General features: G+C 39.4%; 3 protein-coding genes across 3 annotated transcripts in view; 2 read left to right on the forward strand and 1 right to left on the reverse strand.

Moving 5' to 3' along the window:
* Positions 1-3,066, forward strand: part of adgrf6 (adhesion G protein-coupled receptor F6) — a gene marked incomplete at its 3' end in the record, with an annotated part of 29,317 nt that extends 26,251 nt beyond the window's left edge. The window contains exons 81-90 of the mRNA XM_079474559.1: positions 210-368; positions 499-645; positions 872-1,024; positions 1,150-1,314; positions 1,409-1,555; positions 1,831-1,989; positions 2,121-2,267; positions 2,361-2,507; positions 2,826-2,904; positions 3,000-3,066. Coding sequence (XP_079330685.1) covers positions 210-368; positions 499-645; positions 872-1,024; positions 1,150-1,314; positions 1,409-1,555; positions 1,831-1,989; positions 2,121-2,267; positions 2,361-2,507; positions 2,826-2,904; positions 3,000-3,066 — 1,370 coding nt within the window. The remainder of the gene's footprint in view (positions 1-209; positions 369-498; positions 646-871; positions 1,025-1,149; positions 1,315-1,408; positions 1,556-1,830; positions 1,990-2,120; positions 2,268-2,360; positions 2,508-2,825; positions 2,905-2,999) is intronic.
* A 1,386-nt stretch (positions 3,067-4,452) lies between these two features.
* On the forward strand, positions 4,453-8,483 carry LOC306904573 (uncharacterized protein; the record flags this gene model as incomplete). The annotated part of the gene is made up of 11 exons (XM_079474560.1): positions 4,453-4,597; positions 4,694-4,837; positions 4,933-5,079; positions 5,403-5,549; positions 5,648-5,791; positions 5,889-6,035; positions 6,401-6,547; positions 6,646-6,789; positions 6,887-7,033; positions 7,400-7,546; positions 7,644-8,483. The coding sequence occupies 11 exons, from the start codon at positions 4,453-4,455 to the stop codon at positions 7,826-7,828; spliced, it is 1,644 nt and encodes a 547-aa protein (XP_079330686.1). The 3' UTR covers positions 7,829-8,483.
* Positions 7,909-10,408, reverse strand: LOC306904191 (uncharacterized protein). Its single transcript, XM_079473942.1, has 2 exons — positions 9,183-10,408; positions 7,909-9,096 (listed from the first exon to the last, which is right to left on the reverse strand). Exons 1-2 carry the CDS (start codon positions 10,077-10,079, stop codon positions 8,704-8,706), a joined length of 1,290 nt encoding a protein of 429 aa, XP_079330068.1. The 5' UTR covers positions 10,080-10,408; the 3' UTR covers positions 7,909-8,703.
* Between the last annotated feature and the right edge of the window lie 5,050 nt (positions 10,409-15,458).

Consider the following 15,458-nt stretch of genomic DNA (forward strand, 5'->3'; position numbering starts at 1 on the left):
ATAAATGAAATGATTGACTTGACAGTTGTTTTAAATGGAAAACTAGAGAACACATTTAATGTTATTAACAAAATTACAATGTTACACCAAAGCTGAATAATTGGATCAGTCAAATATTAGATTGATAAATAAAGTTTTTGTTTGAACACAAATTGATGGTTTGATGCACATTTATAACTTTAATGACATATCTCATCATTTTATTACAGTGTGTGGATTAAATGGAACAGAATATGAGTGCAAGTGTGAGGAGCATCATGTCTGGTCCACTGAGACCTGTGAGGTCCGTCAGGTGTGTGATGACATTGTGGGAGGAACTTGTGGATGTATTCAAGGTCTCCCTTCAGTGGGTCAACTTTGCCAGAAAGGTAAGAAATCACAAGCAAACACAACTGTGATGAATGTAGTTGTTAGAGACTGACCGGTGTAAGTCTGTTCCACCAAAACCTTCAAAACATTTGTTTTCTTATATTTTTTACCTTCTTACTACTTTGGCAGACATAAATGAATGTGAAGATGCAGAATCTGTGTGTGGTCCAAACTCATATTGTAAAAACATCATTGGGAGTCACATGTGTTCATGCTGGAGTGGATTTGCTGCCTTGGATACTGACAGACCTGTGAGCCGCTACAACCCATGTGTCTGTAAGTACAGAATCTTTAACTGATTTATTTATTTATTTTCATCTCCAAAATACAAAATTCTGGTCCAAACTCAATCTGCAACTGCACAGCTGGGAATGCCAGATTTTGGTGTATGTATGGAAGTAAAACAGATCAAAACCTCCATTTAAACTGTTGCAATGAATCCTATTGGTCTCTTTATTTCCTAATATGACATTTAAGGCATAATGATGATCTTTTTCTACAGTGCTTCTGCCTTCAGCTGAATATCAGATTGAAATTCAGATAAATACCATGAACACAGCCATCATTGATCAGCTGAGGACACTTCTGATGTCTTTCACTTTACCCTACACTATCAATGAGCGCACAAACATTACAGAAATCAGCATGACTACTGGTATCTATTGAGTCTCTGCTTCATATTGTTTTATAGTTTTAAAGGTCTTGCTTAATACAGAACAACATGGATTGTGTCATAAATAATGAGATGTGATGTTTGTGATCTCCTCATCTGCTTTTCAGTCTGTTCTTTAAAGGAAATGGAATATCAGTGTAAATGTGAGGGTCTGTTTGTTTGGCCAAATGACACGTGTCATTCATATGAGACCTGTGATAACATCACTGATGGTGCGTGTACATGTATCAATGCTCTTCCAAACAATGGACAGTTCTGCCAGTTAAAGAAAGGTGAGACGATGATGAAGCAAAACTTTATTAGTTTTTATATAAGATACAATTTTGATGATCGTTCTGTTGAAACTGCTTCTGTTTGTTCTTGCAGGACCGACTTCACTCTACATGATCGATGTTGACGTGAGATTCTTTGATTCGCTCCTTGTGAACTACTTAAGAAATCTGATCACAAATATCAACCTACCTCTCACTCTAAACAACAACGTGAATGTCACAGATATCGACATGACTACTGGTAAATGTTCAAAACAATTTCATTATATAGCAACGAAAAAATAAAGTGTGAAAACAATTTCTCACTATAAATGAATTAAAGGACTTGACAGTTGTTTTAAATGGAAAACTAGAGAACATATTAAATGTTATTAACAAAATTACAATGCTACACCAAAGCTGAATAATAGGATCAGTCAAATATTAGATTGATAAATAAAGTTCTTGTTTGAACACAAATTGATGCTTTGATGCACATTTATAACTATAATGACATATCTCATCATTTTATTACAGTGTGTGGATTAAATGGAACAGAATATGAGTGCAAGTGCGAGGAGCATCATGTCTGGTCCAATGAGACCTGTGAGGTCCGTCAGGTGTGTGATGACATTGTGGGAGGAACTTGTGGATGTATTCAAGGTCTCCCTTCAGTGGGTCAACTTTGCCAGAAAGGTAAGAAATCACAAGCAAACACAACTGTGACAATGTAGTTGTTAGAAACTGACCAGTATGAATCAGATAAACTCAACACCTTAGAATTTTACATTTTTCAACATTTCATATTTTGCCTTCTTCTTTGGCAGACATAAATGAATGTGAAGATGCAGAATCTGTGTGTGGTCCAAACTCAAACTGTAAAAACATCATTGGGAGTCACATGTGTTCATGCTGGAGTGGATTTGCTGCATTGAATACTGACAGACCTGTGAGCCAGAACAACTCGTGTGTGGGTAAGTATATTATTACAATATTGTGTTATTAATTGTTTTTCTTTAGTCAGTTGCAAATTCTTCACTGAATATTTTTTCTTATCTGTAATGAAGATGAAGATGAATGTGTTGAGACACCTGAGATCTGTGGTCCAAACTCAATCTGCAACAACACTGCTGGGAGTTACAATTGCTCGTGTTGGAGTGGATATAATGTAACAGATCCAAACCTCCCTATAAACAACAGTAATCCATGCAGAGGTATGATTGACAGCTGAAGCCTTGTGCTGTGTTTTACAAAACTTCATAAGCCTACATTGATAGTTGCTTCATACGTGACAATGGTGATACGATAAACTTTAGGTTACGATTAGTGGTGGGCCGTTATTGGCGTTAACATGCTGCTTTAACGTGAGACTCTTATCGGACGATAAAAAATATCGCCCGTTAATCTATTCTCAAAGTTGGGTTGGGAGCTGGGTCTATACTACTCAAGCTATGATGACTTTCACCTTGATATTTTAGTGCAGTGATGTTTCGTTCGTGAATTAATCGTTCTATTTGAACAAATCTTTAAAGTGAACGAATCGTTCTTGTTCACTAAAGGCAATGACTCATTATTTCCGTTCACTGAAATCTCGCTCATTGGCATAAAAGAGTGTCTAATCAATGCACGAGCCAATGGCGTTTGAGATTGAGCTTTGACAGAGCATATGATTGGTTGAATGTACTGAACGAATACGCCTTTCACAGAACAACCAACGAGTTTGTGTTTGAGTCTGAACGAGGAGTCAAAGGACCCGCTGATTCTCGTTCATGAACAACATGAACGATCAGTCATGACCCGAATCTGAATCTGCGTCTGAATCTGTTACTTCTTGCTCGTCCGCTGATTCTCGTTCGTGAACGAATTGCGCGAACTGGTACATGTCGTTCATTATTCATGCTTCAGTAGGCCTACACTCTTGTTCATTTCATTCATGAATCAGGAGGGTAGGTCGGTCATTTAGAATGTGAGTCTCGTTCAGCAATCAGCAGGAAGTGGACGCAAAGTGCAGTTACAAGAGGCTACAGAGCACGCTTGTTTGTTTAAAATACATAAACTTCACAGTTAACATAATCCCAGATTAATGAATGTGTAAATGATCAAACAATTAACTTTTTAATTATGCAGAAAAAAATTTGCGTTGTTAAACTGAACCAATTATCTAGATTTATTGTTTTTATTTAATGCGTAGATTGGAGACACGTTTTAATAAAGCTTGTTAATCAGTTTTCATGTTCATTAATACATTCGTTGACATAACTCTTTTTTGCCATCCGTTCTCAAAGTCCTTCTTTAGTCAATATTTGGGTAGCACACATATTCTGAATGCCTTCAGCAGAATTAAAATGAGCCATTTTAATCTAGATTAATTCCAAGATTACAGTGAGATTAATCTAGATTAAAAAATGTATCTATGCCCACCACTAGTTACGATGCATTTGGGAAACGCAGCCCTAAGCAGTTTGTGAATATCATTGCTAAATTTTGGCTGACATTACATATTTCTTGAAATATTCATGTTTGGTTCCATATTTTGTATCATTCAAAGTGTCTTGTTAATGTAGATTGCATTTTCTAAAAAAAGAATCATATACCTGCATTAAATTCTGTGATTCACATTAATGTGCTGTATGTTCTGTAGAAACCAAAATTAAACAATTTATCTATTTGTTCTTTTCCATAATAAAGAAATGGATGAATGTGTTGAGACACCTGAGATCTGTGGTCCAAACTCAAACTGCAACAACACTGCTGGGAGTTACAACTGCTCGTGTTGGAGTGGATATATTGTAACTGACCCAAACCTCCCTATAAACAACAGTAATCCATGCAGAGGTATGATTGACAGCTGAAGCCTTGTGCTGCATTTCACAAAAGCTTCATGAGCCTACATTGATAGTTGCTTCATACGTGACAATGGTTATAAGATTAACTTTAGGTTTCGATGCATTTGGGAAGCGCAGCTCTAAACAGTTTGTGATTATCATTGCTAAGTTTTAGCTGACATTACAAAATTGTGTCTTGTTAATATAGATTTCTTGTTCTGACTAAAAAAATCGTATGCCTACATTACGTTCTGTGATTCACATTACTGTGCTGTGTGTTCTGTAGAAACCAAATCAAACAATTTATCTATTTGTTCTTTTCCATAATAAAGAAATGGATGAATGTGTTGAGACACCTGAGATCTGTGGTCCAAATTCAAACTGCAACAACACTGCTGGGAGTTACAACTGCTCTTGCATGAGTGGATATAATGTTACAGACCCAAACCTCCCTATAAACAACAGTAACCCTTGCAGAGGTATGATTGACAGCTGACCATAACATTCTTTTTAATACTGCCTGAATCATTTGTGAACATTGTTCTTATACTTTGCTAAAATGTTGTTTCTTTCAGATATTTATGAATGTTTTGACACATCATCAGTGTGTGGACCAAACGCTCTCTGTCACAATTACAATGGAAGCTACTTGTGCTCTTGTTGGGCGGGATATGACGTAATTGATGGAAATCCAGTCAGTAACAGTAACCCGTGCATTGGTATGTCTTCATTTATTTTTTCAGGTGCTGCATTTAGTAATTTTACAAAAAGTTTTCTGATATGCCCTAAACAATCTCTGTTTTATTTTGTAAAGACGTGGATGAATGTAATAAAACACTCGAAATCTGTGGTCCAAACTCAATCTGCAACAACACTGCTGGGAGTTACAATTGCTCGTGTTGGAGTGGATATAATGTTACAGATCCAAACCTCCCTATAAACAACAGTAATCCATGCAGAGGTATGATTGACAGCTGAAGCCTTGTGCTGCATTTCACAAAAGCTTCGTAAGCCTACATTGATAGTTGCTTCATACGTGACAATGGTTGTAAGATTAACTTTAGGTTACGATGCATTTGGGAAGCGCAGCTCTAAACAGTTTGTGTTTATCATTGCTAAGTTTTGGCTGACATTACAAATTTGTGTCTTGTTAATATAGATTTCTTGTTCTGACTCAAAAAATCTTATGCCTACATTAAGTTCTGTGATTCACATTACTGTGCTGTATGTTCTGTAGAAACCAAAATCAAACAATTTATCTATTTGTTCTTTTCCATAATAAAGAAATGGATGAATGTGTTGAGACACCTGGGGTCTGTGGTCCAAATTCAAACTGCAACAACACTGATGGGAGTTACAACTGCTCTTGCATGAGTGGATATAATGTTACAGACCCAAACCTCCCTATAAACAACAGTAACCCTTGCAGAGGTATGATTGACAGCTGACCATACCATTCTTTTAAATACTGCCTGAATTATTTGTGAACAGTGTTGTTTTACTTTCAAAAAAAATGTTGTTTCTTTCAGATATTTATGAATGTTTTGACCCATCATCAGTGTGTGGACCAAACGCTCTCTGTCACAATTACAACGGAAGCTACTTGTGCTCTTGTTGGGTGGGATATGACGTCATTGATGGAAATTCAGTCAGTAAAAGTAACCCGTGCATTGGTATGTCTTCATTTTATTTTTTCAGGTGCTATATTTAGTAACTTTACAAAAAGTTTTCTGATATGCCCTAAACAATCTGTGTTTTATTTTTTTAAAGATGTGGATGAATGTAATAAGACAGCAGAGATCTGTGGTCCAAACTCAATCTGCAACAACACTGCTGGGAGTTACAATTGCTCGTGTTGGAGTGGATATATTGTAACAGATCCAAACCTCCCTATAAACAACAGTAATCCATGCAGAGGTATGATTAACACTTGAAGCCTTGTGCTGTGTTTCACAAAAGCATCGGACGCCTACATTAATAGTTGCTTCATAGGTGACAATGGTGATAAGATTAACTTTAGGTTATGATGTATTTGGGAAACGCAGCCCTAAACAGTTTGTGATTATCATTGCTAAATTTTGGCTGACATTACAAAATTCTTGAAAAATTCATGTTTGTTTCCATATTTTGAATCATTCAAAGTGTCTTGTTAATGTAGATTGCATTTTCTAATTAAAAAATCTTATGCCTGCATTAAGTTCTGTGATTCACATTACTGTGCTGTATGTTCTGTAGAAACCAAAATCAAACAATTTATCTATTTATTCTTTTCCATAATAAAGAAATGGATGAATGTGTTGAGACACCTGGGGTCTGTGGTCCAAATTCAAACTGCAACAACACTGCTGGGAGTTACAACTGCTCTTGCATGAGTGGATATAATGTTACAGACCCAAACCTCCCTATAAACAACAGTAACCCTTGCAGAGGTATGATTGACAGCTGACCATACCATTCTTTTAAATACTGCCTGAATTATTTGTGAACAGTGTTGTTTTACTTTCTAAAAAAATGTTGTTTCTTTCAGATATTTATGAATGTTTTGACCCACCATCAGTGTGTGGACCAAACTCTCTCTGTCACAATTACAATGGAAGCTACTTGTGCTCTTGTTGGGTGGGATATGACGTCATTGATGGAAATTCAGTCAGTAAAAGTAACCCGTGCATTGGTATGTCTTCATTTTATTTTTTCAGGTGCTATATTTAGTAACTTTACAAAAAGTTTTCTGATATGCCCTAAACAATCTGTGTTTTATTTTTTTAAAGATGTGGATGAATGTAATAAGACAGCAGAGATCTGTGGTCCAAACTCAATCTGCAACAACACTGCTGGGAGTTACAATTGCTCGTGTTGGAGTGGATATATTGTAACAGATCCAAACCTTCCTATAAACAACAGTAATCCATGCAGAGGTATGATTAACACTTGAAGCCTTGTGCTGTGTTTCACAAAAGCATCGGACGCCTACATTAATAGTTGCTTCATAGGTGACAATGGTGATAAGATTAACTTTAGGTTATGATGTATTTGGGAAACGCAGCCCTAAACAGTTTGTGATTATCATTGCTAAATTTTGGCTGACATTACAAAATTCTTGAAAAATTCATGTTTGTTTCCATATTTTGAATCATTCAAAGTGTCTTGTTAATGTAGATTGCATTTTCTAATTAAAAAAATCTTATGCCTGCATTAAGTTCTGTGAAACACATTACTGTGCTCTATGTTCTGTAGAAACCAAAATCAAACAATTTATCTATTTGTTCTTTTCCATAATAAAGAAATGGATGAATGTGTTGAGACACCTGAGATCTGTGGTCCAAATTCAAACTGCAACAACACTGCTGGGAGTTACAACTGCTCTTGCATGAGTGGATATAATGTTACAGACCCAAACCTCCCTATAAACAACAGTAACCCTTGCAGAGGTATGATTGAAAGCTGACCATACCATTCTTTTTAATACTGCCTGAATTATTTGTGAACAGTGCTCTTATACTTTGCTAAAAATATTGTTTCTTTCAGATATTTATGAATGTTTTGACCCACCATCAGTGTGTGGACCAAACGCTCTCTGTCACAATTACAATGGAAGCTACTTGTGCTCTTGTTGGGTGGGATATGACGTCATTGATGGAAATTCAGTCAGTAACAGTAACCCGTGCATTGGTATGTCTTCATTAGATTTTTTCAGGTGCTATATTAAGTAATTTTACAAAAAGTTTTCTGATATGCCCTAAACTGTTATGGAACTGAAGGAGAACCCAATTGCAGGCAGCGAAACAGGGATGAAGGGGTTAACAAGGACTTTAATATAAATATATACAGAAAACAAAAACCCTCGAGGGGGTAAAAAGACAGTACACAATATGAACTGAAAACTAAACTCAACTTTAAAACACTAAGGCTAAACAAACACTCACAAAGACTAGAATAAACTTAAATACTTCTCTCAGGACAAGGCTTCTAAGACGGGGTAACAAGTACAGGCATACAAGTACAGGTACAACGAACGAGCACAAGACAAAAGACAAGAGGGCATTAAATAGGGGAACAAACACAGGATAATTACTAAGGGGCAGGTGAAGGTAATGAAACACTAATGGGAAGGTTAACAAGGAAACGAGATGGCGGGAAACACTGACGAGACACGAGAAAGCACATGGCATGTCAGAATCAAAACAAAGCCATGTCTTTCTCACACAAAACCTAAGGCTATGCCATGACTCCGCTGCAAGACCAAGAATAAACATGACATGATGGCGGAATCATGACATAAGCCCCCCCTTAAATGAACACCACCAGGTGTTCATCAAGGAGTAGACTAACAAGACAGGGCAGACTGGGACAACGACAAGACAAGGCAAAACATGGAAAACAAGATTAAGGGCAGACAAGCATAAATTACAAAGGGGTTGGGGTGACATAATAAAAATAACAAAAAGGGAAGGGGGGAGGGGGGGGAGGGGGAACAACCAAGTTCATGGGGGGAACAAAAGAGTCCATGGGAGGAAGTCCAAAGGGTGTGGGACATGGGGGAACAGTTCTTGTCCCTGGCGCTCGGAAGCGCAGAGTCCCAGGGGACTTAGGGGACACCCTGGGGGGCGGCGCTCGAGAGCGCGAAGTCCCCGGCAGGGCAGGACTTGACGCCGGCTGGAAGGCCGGCAGGGCAGGACTTGACGCCGGCTGGAAGGCCGGCAGGGCCGGACTTGACGGGACCACCGGACTTGACGGGACCACCGGACTTGACGGGACCACCGGACTTGACGGGACCACCGGACTTGACGGGACCACCGGACTTGACGGGACCACCGGACTTGACGGGACCACCGGACTTGACGGGACCACCGGACTTGACGGGACCACCGGACTTGACGGGACCACCGGACTTGACGGGACCACCGGACTTGACGGGACCACCGGACTTGACGGGACCACCGGACTTGACGGGACCACCGGACTTGACGGGACCACCGGACTTGACGGGACCACCGGACTTGACGGGACCACCGGACTTGACGGGACCACCGGACTTGTCGGGACCACCGGACTAGACGGGACCACCGGACTTGACGGGACCACCGGACTTGACGGGACCACCGGACTTGACGGGACCACCGGACTTGACGGGACCACCGGACTTGACGGGACCACCGGACTTGACGGGACCACCGGACTTGACGGGACCACCGGACTTGACGGGACCACCGGACTTGACGGGACCACCGGACTTGACGGCTGGGCAGGATTGGACTGGGCACTGTACACGGGCTGCAGCGCCATCTGGGCTTGCTTCCGTGCCCTCATCCTTTGCCTCTTCCTTCTCAATCGGGCCACCCGTCCGGTGGTTGGCTGAATGAAGGAGACGAAGGGCAGGTCTGGCTCCGGATTGGAGGCCTCCGAAGAGGACCCCCAGGATTCACGCCTTCCCCGTTTGCCACCCAGGCTGACTACGGGTGGGGAGGCTGAAGGTGGTGGAGCGGAGGGTGTGGGGATGCCCAGAACCCCGACCTGCAGGGCACGACCCGAGGAGTCAGCGGACATCGTCCCCGAATCTCCCCTCCCCCACTCGCCGCGGATGCAGCCAGGTGGAACATGAGCTGCGGCGCTCGAACCGGGCGGAGCCGAGTCCCCCGGGGCGGCTACAGTCAGGGCGCAATCCTCCGGGACGCTAGCCAATGGGGCAGGTACCCCAATTGGAACGCTGGCCTCGTCCCGGTTGATCACAAACCTGACCATATCGTCGAACCCCAGGGGCTTAAGCATCCTCTTCTCCGATGGCGTGAGACGGTTGGTGAGGCATCCATCAAAGATCACCTTTAATTCCGCATCACCGAACTCTGTATCCCTCGCCACCGAAGAAAAAGCCCTGGCGAACTCCCGCGTCCCATGATCCCCCTGACGGAACCCAAACAGCAAGTGGGCAAGGCGAGATCGCAGGAACGATGCTGAGCCATCCATGCTGGCTGCCTACTGGGTTCAGTTCTGGCTCGTTCGTTCTGTTATGGAACTGAAGGAGAACCCAATTGCAGGCAGCGAAACAGGGATGAAGGGGTTAACAAGGACTTTAATATAAATATATACAGAAAACAAAAACCCTCGAGGGGTAAAAAGACAGTACACAATAACTAATACTATGAACTGAAAACTAAACTAGACTCAACTTTAAAACACTAAGGCTAAACAAACACTCACAAAGACTAGAATAAACTTAAATACTTCTCTCAGGACAAGGCTTCTAAGACGGGGTAACAAGTACAGGCATACAAGTACAGGTACAACGAACGAGCACAAGACAAAAGACAAGAGGGCATTAAATAGGGGAACAAACACAGGATAATTACTAAGGGGCAGGTGAAGGTAATGAAACACTAATGGGAAGGTTAACAAGGAAACGAGATGGCGGGAAACACTGACGAGACACGAGAAAGCACATGGCATGTCAGAATCAAAACAAAGCCATGTCTTTCTCACACAAAACCTGAGGCTATGCCATGACTCCGCTGCAAGACCAAGAATAAACATGACATGATGGCGGAATCATGACACTAAACAATCTCTGTTTTATTTTGTAAAGACGTGGATGAATGTAATAAGACAGCAGAGATCTGTGGTCCAAACTCAATCTGCAACAACACTGCTGGGAGTTACAATTGCTCGTGTTGGAGTGGATATATTGTAACAGACCCAAACCTCCCTATAAACAACAGTAATCCATGCAGAGGTATGATTGACAGCTGAAGCCTTGTGCTGCGTTTCACAAAAGCATCGGACGCCTACATTGATAGTTGCTTCATACGTGACAATGGTTATAAGATTAACTTTAGGTTATGATGTATTTGGGAAACCCAGCCGTAAACAGTTTGTGATTATCATTGCTAAGTTTTGGCTGACACTACAAAATTGTGTCTTGTTAATATAGATTTCTTGTTCTGATTAAAAAAATCAAATGTCTACATTAAGTTCTGTGATTCACATTACTGTGCTGTGTGTTCTGTAGAAACCAAATCAAAAATTTATCTATTTGTTCTTTTCCATAATAAAGAAATGGATGAATGTGTTGAGACACCTGAGATCTGTGGTCCAAACTCAAACTGCAACAACACTGCTGGGAGTTACAACTGCTCTTGCATGAGTGGATATAATGTTACAGACCCAAACCTCCCTATAAACAACAGTAACCCTTGCAGAGGTATGATTGACAGCTGACCATACCATTCTTTTAAATACTGCCTGAATTATTTGTGAACAGTGTTCTTATACTTTGCTAAAAATATTGTTTCTTTCAGATATTTATGAATGTTTTGACACATCATCAGTGTGTGGACCAAACGCTCTCTGTCACAATTACAATGGAAGCTTCTTGTGCTCTTGTTGGGTGGGATATGACGTCATTGATGGAAATCCAGTCAGTAAAAGTAACCCGTGCATTGGTATGTCTTCATTTTATTTTTTCAGGTGCTGCATTTAGTAATTTTACAAAAAGTTTTCTGATATGCCCTAAACAATCTGTGTTTTATTTTTTTAAAGATGTGGATGAATGTAATAAGACAGCAGAGATCTGTGGTCCAAACTCAATCTGCAACAACACTGCTGGGAGTTACAATTGCTCGTGTTGGAGTGGATATAATGTAACAGATCCAAACCTCCCTATAAACAACAGTAATCCATGCAGAGGTATGATTAACACTTGAAGCCTTGTGCTGCGTTTCACAAAAGCATCGGACGCCTACATTGATAGTTGCTTCATACGTGACAATGGTTGTAAGATTAACTTTAGGTTACGATGCATTTGGGAAGCGCAGCTCTAAACAGTTTGTGATTATCATTGCTAAGTTTTGGCTGACACTACAAATTGTGTCTTTTGAATATAGATTTCTTGTTCTGATAAAAGAATCGTATGCCTACATTATGTTCTGTGATTCAAATTACTGTGCTGTGTGTTCTGTAGAAACCAAATCAAACAATTTATCTTTTTGTTCTTTTCCATAATAAAGAAATTAATGAATGTGTTGAGACACCTGAGATCTGTGGTCCAAACTCAATCTGCAACAACACTGATGGGAGTTACAACTGCTCTTGCATGAGTGGATATAATGTTACAGACCCAAACCTCCCTATAAACAACAGTAACCCTTGCAGAGGTATGATTGACAGCTGACCATACCATTCTTTTAAATACTGCCTGAATTATTTGTGAACAGTGTTGTTTTACTTTCTAAAAAAATGTTGTTTCTTTCAGATATTTATGAATGTTTTGACCCACCATCAGTGTGTGGACCAAACGCTCTCTGTCACAATTACAATGGAAGCTACTTGTGCTCTTGTTGGGTGGGATATGACGTCTTTGATGGAAATTCAGTCAGTAAAAGTAACCCGTGCATTGGTATGTCTTCATTTTATTTTTTCAGGTGCTATATTTAGTAACTTTACAAAAAGTTTTCTGATATGCCCTAAACAATCTGTGTTTTATTTTTTTAAAGATGTGGATGAATGTAATAAGACAGCAGAGATCTGTGGTCCAAACTCAATCTGCAACAACACTGCTGGGAGTTACAATTGCTCGTGTTGGAGTGGATATATTGTAACAGATCCAAACCTCCCTATAAACAACAGTAATCCATGCAGAGGTATGATTAACACTTGAAGCCTTGTGCTGTGTTTCACAAAAGCATCGGACGCCTACATTAATAGTTGCTTCATAGGTGACAATGGTGATAAGATTAACTTTAGGTTATGATGTATTTGGGAAACGCAGCCCTAAACAGTTTGTGATTATCATTGCTAAATTTTGGCTGACATTACAAAATTCTTGAAAAATTCATGTTTGTTTCCATATTTTGAATCATTCAAAGTGTCTTGTTAATGTAGATTGCATTTTCTAATTAAAAAATCTTATGCCTGCATTAAGTTCTGTGATTCACATTACTGTGCTGTATGTTCTGTAGAAACCAAAATCAAACAATTTATCTATTTATTCTTTTCCATAATAAAGAAATGGATGAATGTGTTGAGACACCTGGGGTCTGTGGTCCAAATTCAAACTGCAACAACACTGCTGGGAGTTACAACTGCTCTTGCATGAGTGGATATATTGTAACAGACCCAAACCTCCCTATAAACAACAGTAACCCTTGCAGAGGTATGATTGACAGCTGACCATACCATTCTTTTAAATACTGCCTGAATTATTTGTGAACAGTGTTGTTTTACTTTCTAAAAAAATGTTGTTTCTTTCAGATATTTATGAATGTTTTGACCCATCATCAGTGTGTGGACCAAACGCTCTCTGTCACAATTACAATGGAAGCTACTTGTGCTCTTGTTGGGCGGGATATGACGTCATTGATGGAAATCCAGTCAGTTACAGTAACCCGTGCATTGGTATGTCTTTATTTTATTTTTTTACATGTGCTGCATTTAGCAATTTTACAAAAAGTTTTCTGAAATGCCCTAAACAATCTCTGTTTTATTTTTTAAAGACGTGGATGAATGTAATAAGACAGCAGAGATCTGTGGTCCAAACTCAATCTGCAACAACACTGCTGGGAGTTACAATTGCTCGTGTTGGAGTGGATATAATGTAACAGACCCAAACCTCCCTATAAACAACAGTAATCCATGCAGAGGTATGATTGACAGCTGAAGTCTTGTGCTGCATTTCACAAAAGCATCGTAAGCCTACATTGATAGTTGCTTCATACGTGACAATGGTGATAAAATTTACTTTAGATTACGATGCATTTGGGAAACACGGGCCTAAGCAGTTTGTGAATATCATTGCTAAGTTTTGGCTGACATTACAAAATTGTGTCTTGTTAATATAGATTGCTTGTTCTGATTAAAGAATCGTATGCCTACATTAGCTTCTGTGATTCACATTACTGTGCTGTATGTTCTGTAGAAACCAAATCAAACAATTTATCTATTTGTTCTTTTCCATAATAAAGAAATTAATGAATGTGTTGAGACACATGAGATCTGTGGTCCAAACTCAATCTGCAACAACACTGATGGGAGTTACAACTGCTCTTGCATGAGTGGATATAATGTTACAGACCCAAACCTCCCTATAAACAACAGTAATTCATGCAGAGGTATGATTGACAGCTGACCATAACATTTATGCTTAATACTGCATGAATCATTTGTGAACTGTGTTCTTATACTTTGCTAAAAATATTGTTTCTTTCAGATATTTATGAATGTTTTGACCCACCATCAGTGTGTGGACCAAACGCTCTCTGTCACAATTACAATGGAAGCTACTTGTGCTCTTGTTGGGCGGGATATGACGTCATTGATGGAAATCCAGTCAGTAACAGTAACCCGTGCATTGGTATGTCTTCATTTTATTTTTCAGGTGCTGCATTTAGTAATTTTACAAAAAAAATTCTGATGTGCCCTAAACAATCTCTGTTTTATTTTGTAAAGATGTGGATGAATGTAATAAGACAGCAGAGATCTGTGGTCCAAACTCAATCTGCAACAACACTGCTGGGAGTTACAATTGCTCGTGTTGGAGTGGATATAATGTAACAGATCCAAACCTCCCTATAAACAACAGTAATCCATGCAGAGGTATGATTGACAGCTGAAGTCTTGTGCTTCATTTCACAAAAGCATCGGACGCCTACATTGATAGTTGCTTTATACGTGTGACAATGGTGATAAGATTAACGGTTACGATGTATTCTGGAAACGCAGCTCTAAACAGTTTGAGTTTATCATTGCTAAATTTTGGCTGACATAACAAATTTATTAAAACATTCATGTTTTTCCATATTTTAGATTTTTCAAAGTGTCTTGTTAATGTAGATTGCATTTTCTAAAAAAAAGAATCATATTCCTTACATTAAGTTCTCTGATTCACATTACTGTGCTGTATGTTCTGTAGAAACCAAAATCAAACAATTTATCTATTTGTTCTTTTCCATAATAAAGAAATGGATGAATGTGTTGAGACACCTGAGATCTGTGGTCCAAACTCAATCTGCAACAACACTGCTGGGAGTTACAACTGCTCTTGCATGAGTGGATATAATGTTACAGACCCAAACCTCCCTATAAACAACAGTAACCCTTGCAGAGGTATGATTGACAGCTGACCATACCATTCTTTTAAATACTGCCTGAATTATTTGTGAACAGTGTTCTTATACTTTGCTAAAAATATTGTTTCTTTCAGATATTTATGAATGTTTTGACACATCATCAGTGTGTGGACCAAACGCTCTCTGTCACAATTACAATGGAAGCTTCTTGTGCTCTTGTTGGGTGGGATATGACGTCATTGATGGAAATCCAGTCAGTAACAGTAACCCGTGCATTGGTATGTCT

The sequence above is a fragment of the Barbatula barbatula genome, assembly GCF_947034865.1.
Source record: "Barbatula barbatula genome assembly, chromosome: 15".
In the NCBI taxonomy this organism is placed as follows: domain Eukaryota; kingdom Metazoa; phylum Chordata; class Actinopteri; order Cypriniformes; family Nemacheilidae; genus Barbatula; species Barbatula barbatula.

What these genes read in the sequence shown, in the direction of transcription:
- LOC306904191 (XM_079473942.1), bottom strand. Translation starts at nt 10,079, where the DNA reads ATGGATGGCTCAGCATCGTTCCTGCGATCTCGCCTTGCCCACTTGCTG. An exon ending in CGGTGGTCCCGTCAAGTCCG is followed by an intron (nt 9,097 to 9,182) that starts GTGGTCCCGTCT and finishes GGTCCCGTCAAG; the next exon opens with TCCGGTGGTCCCGTCAAGTC.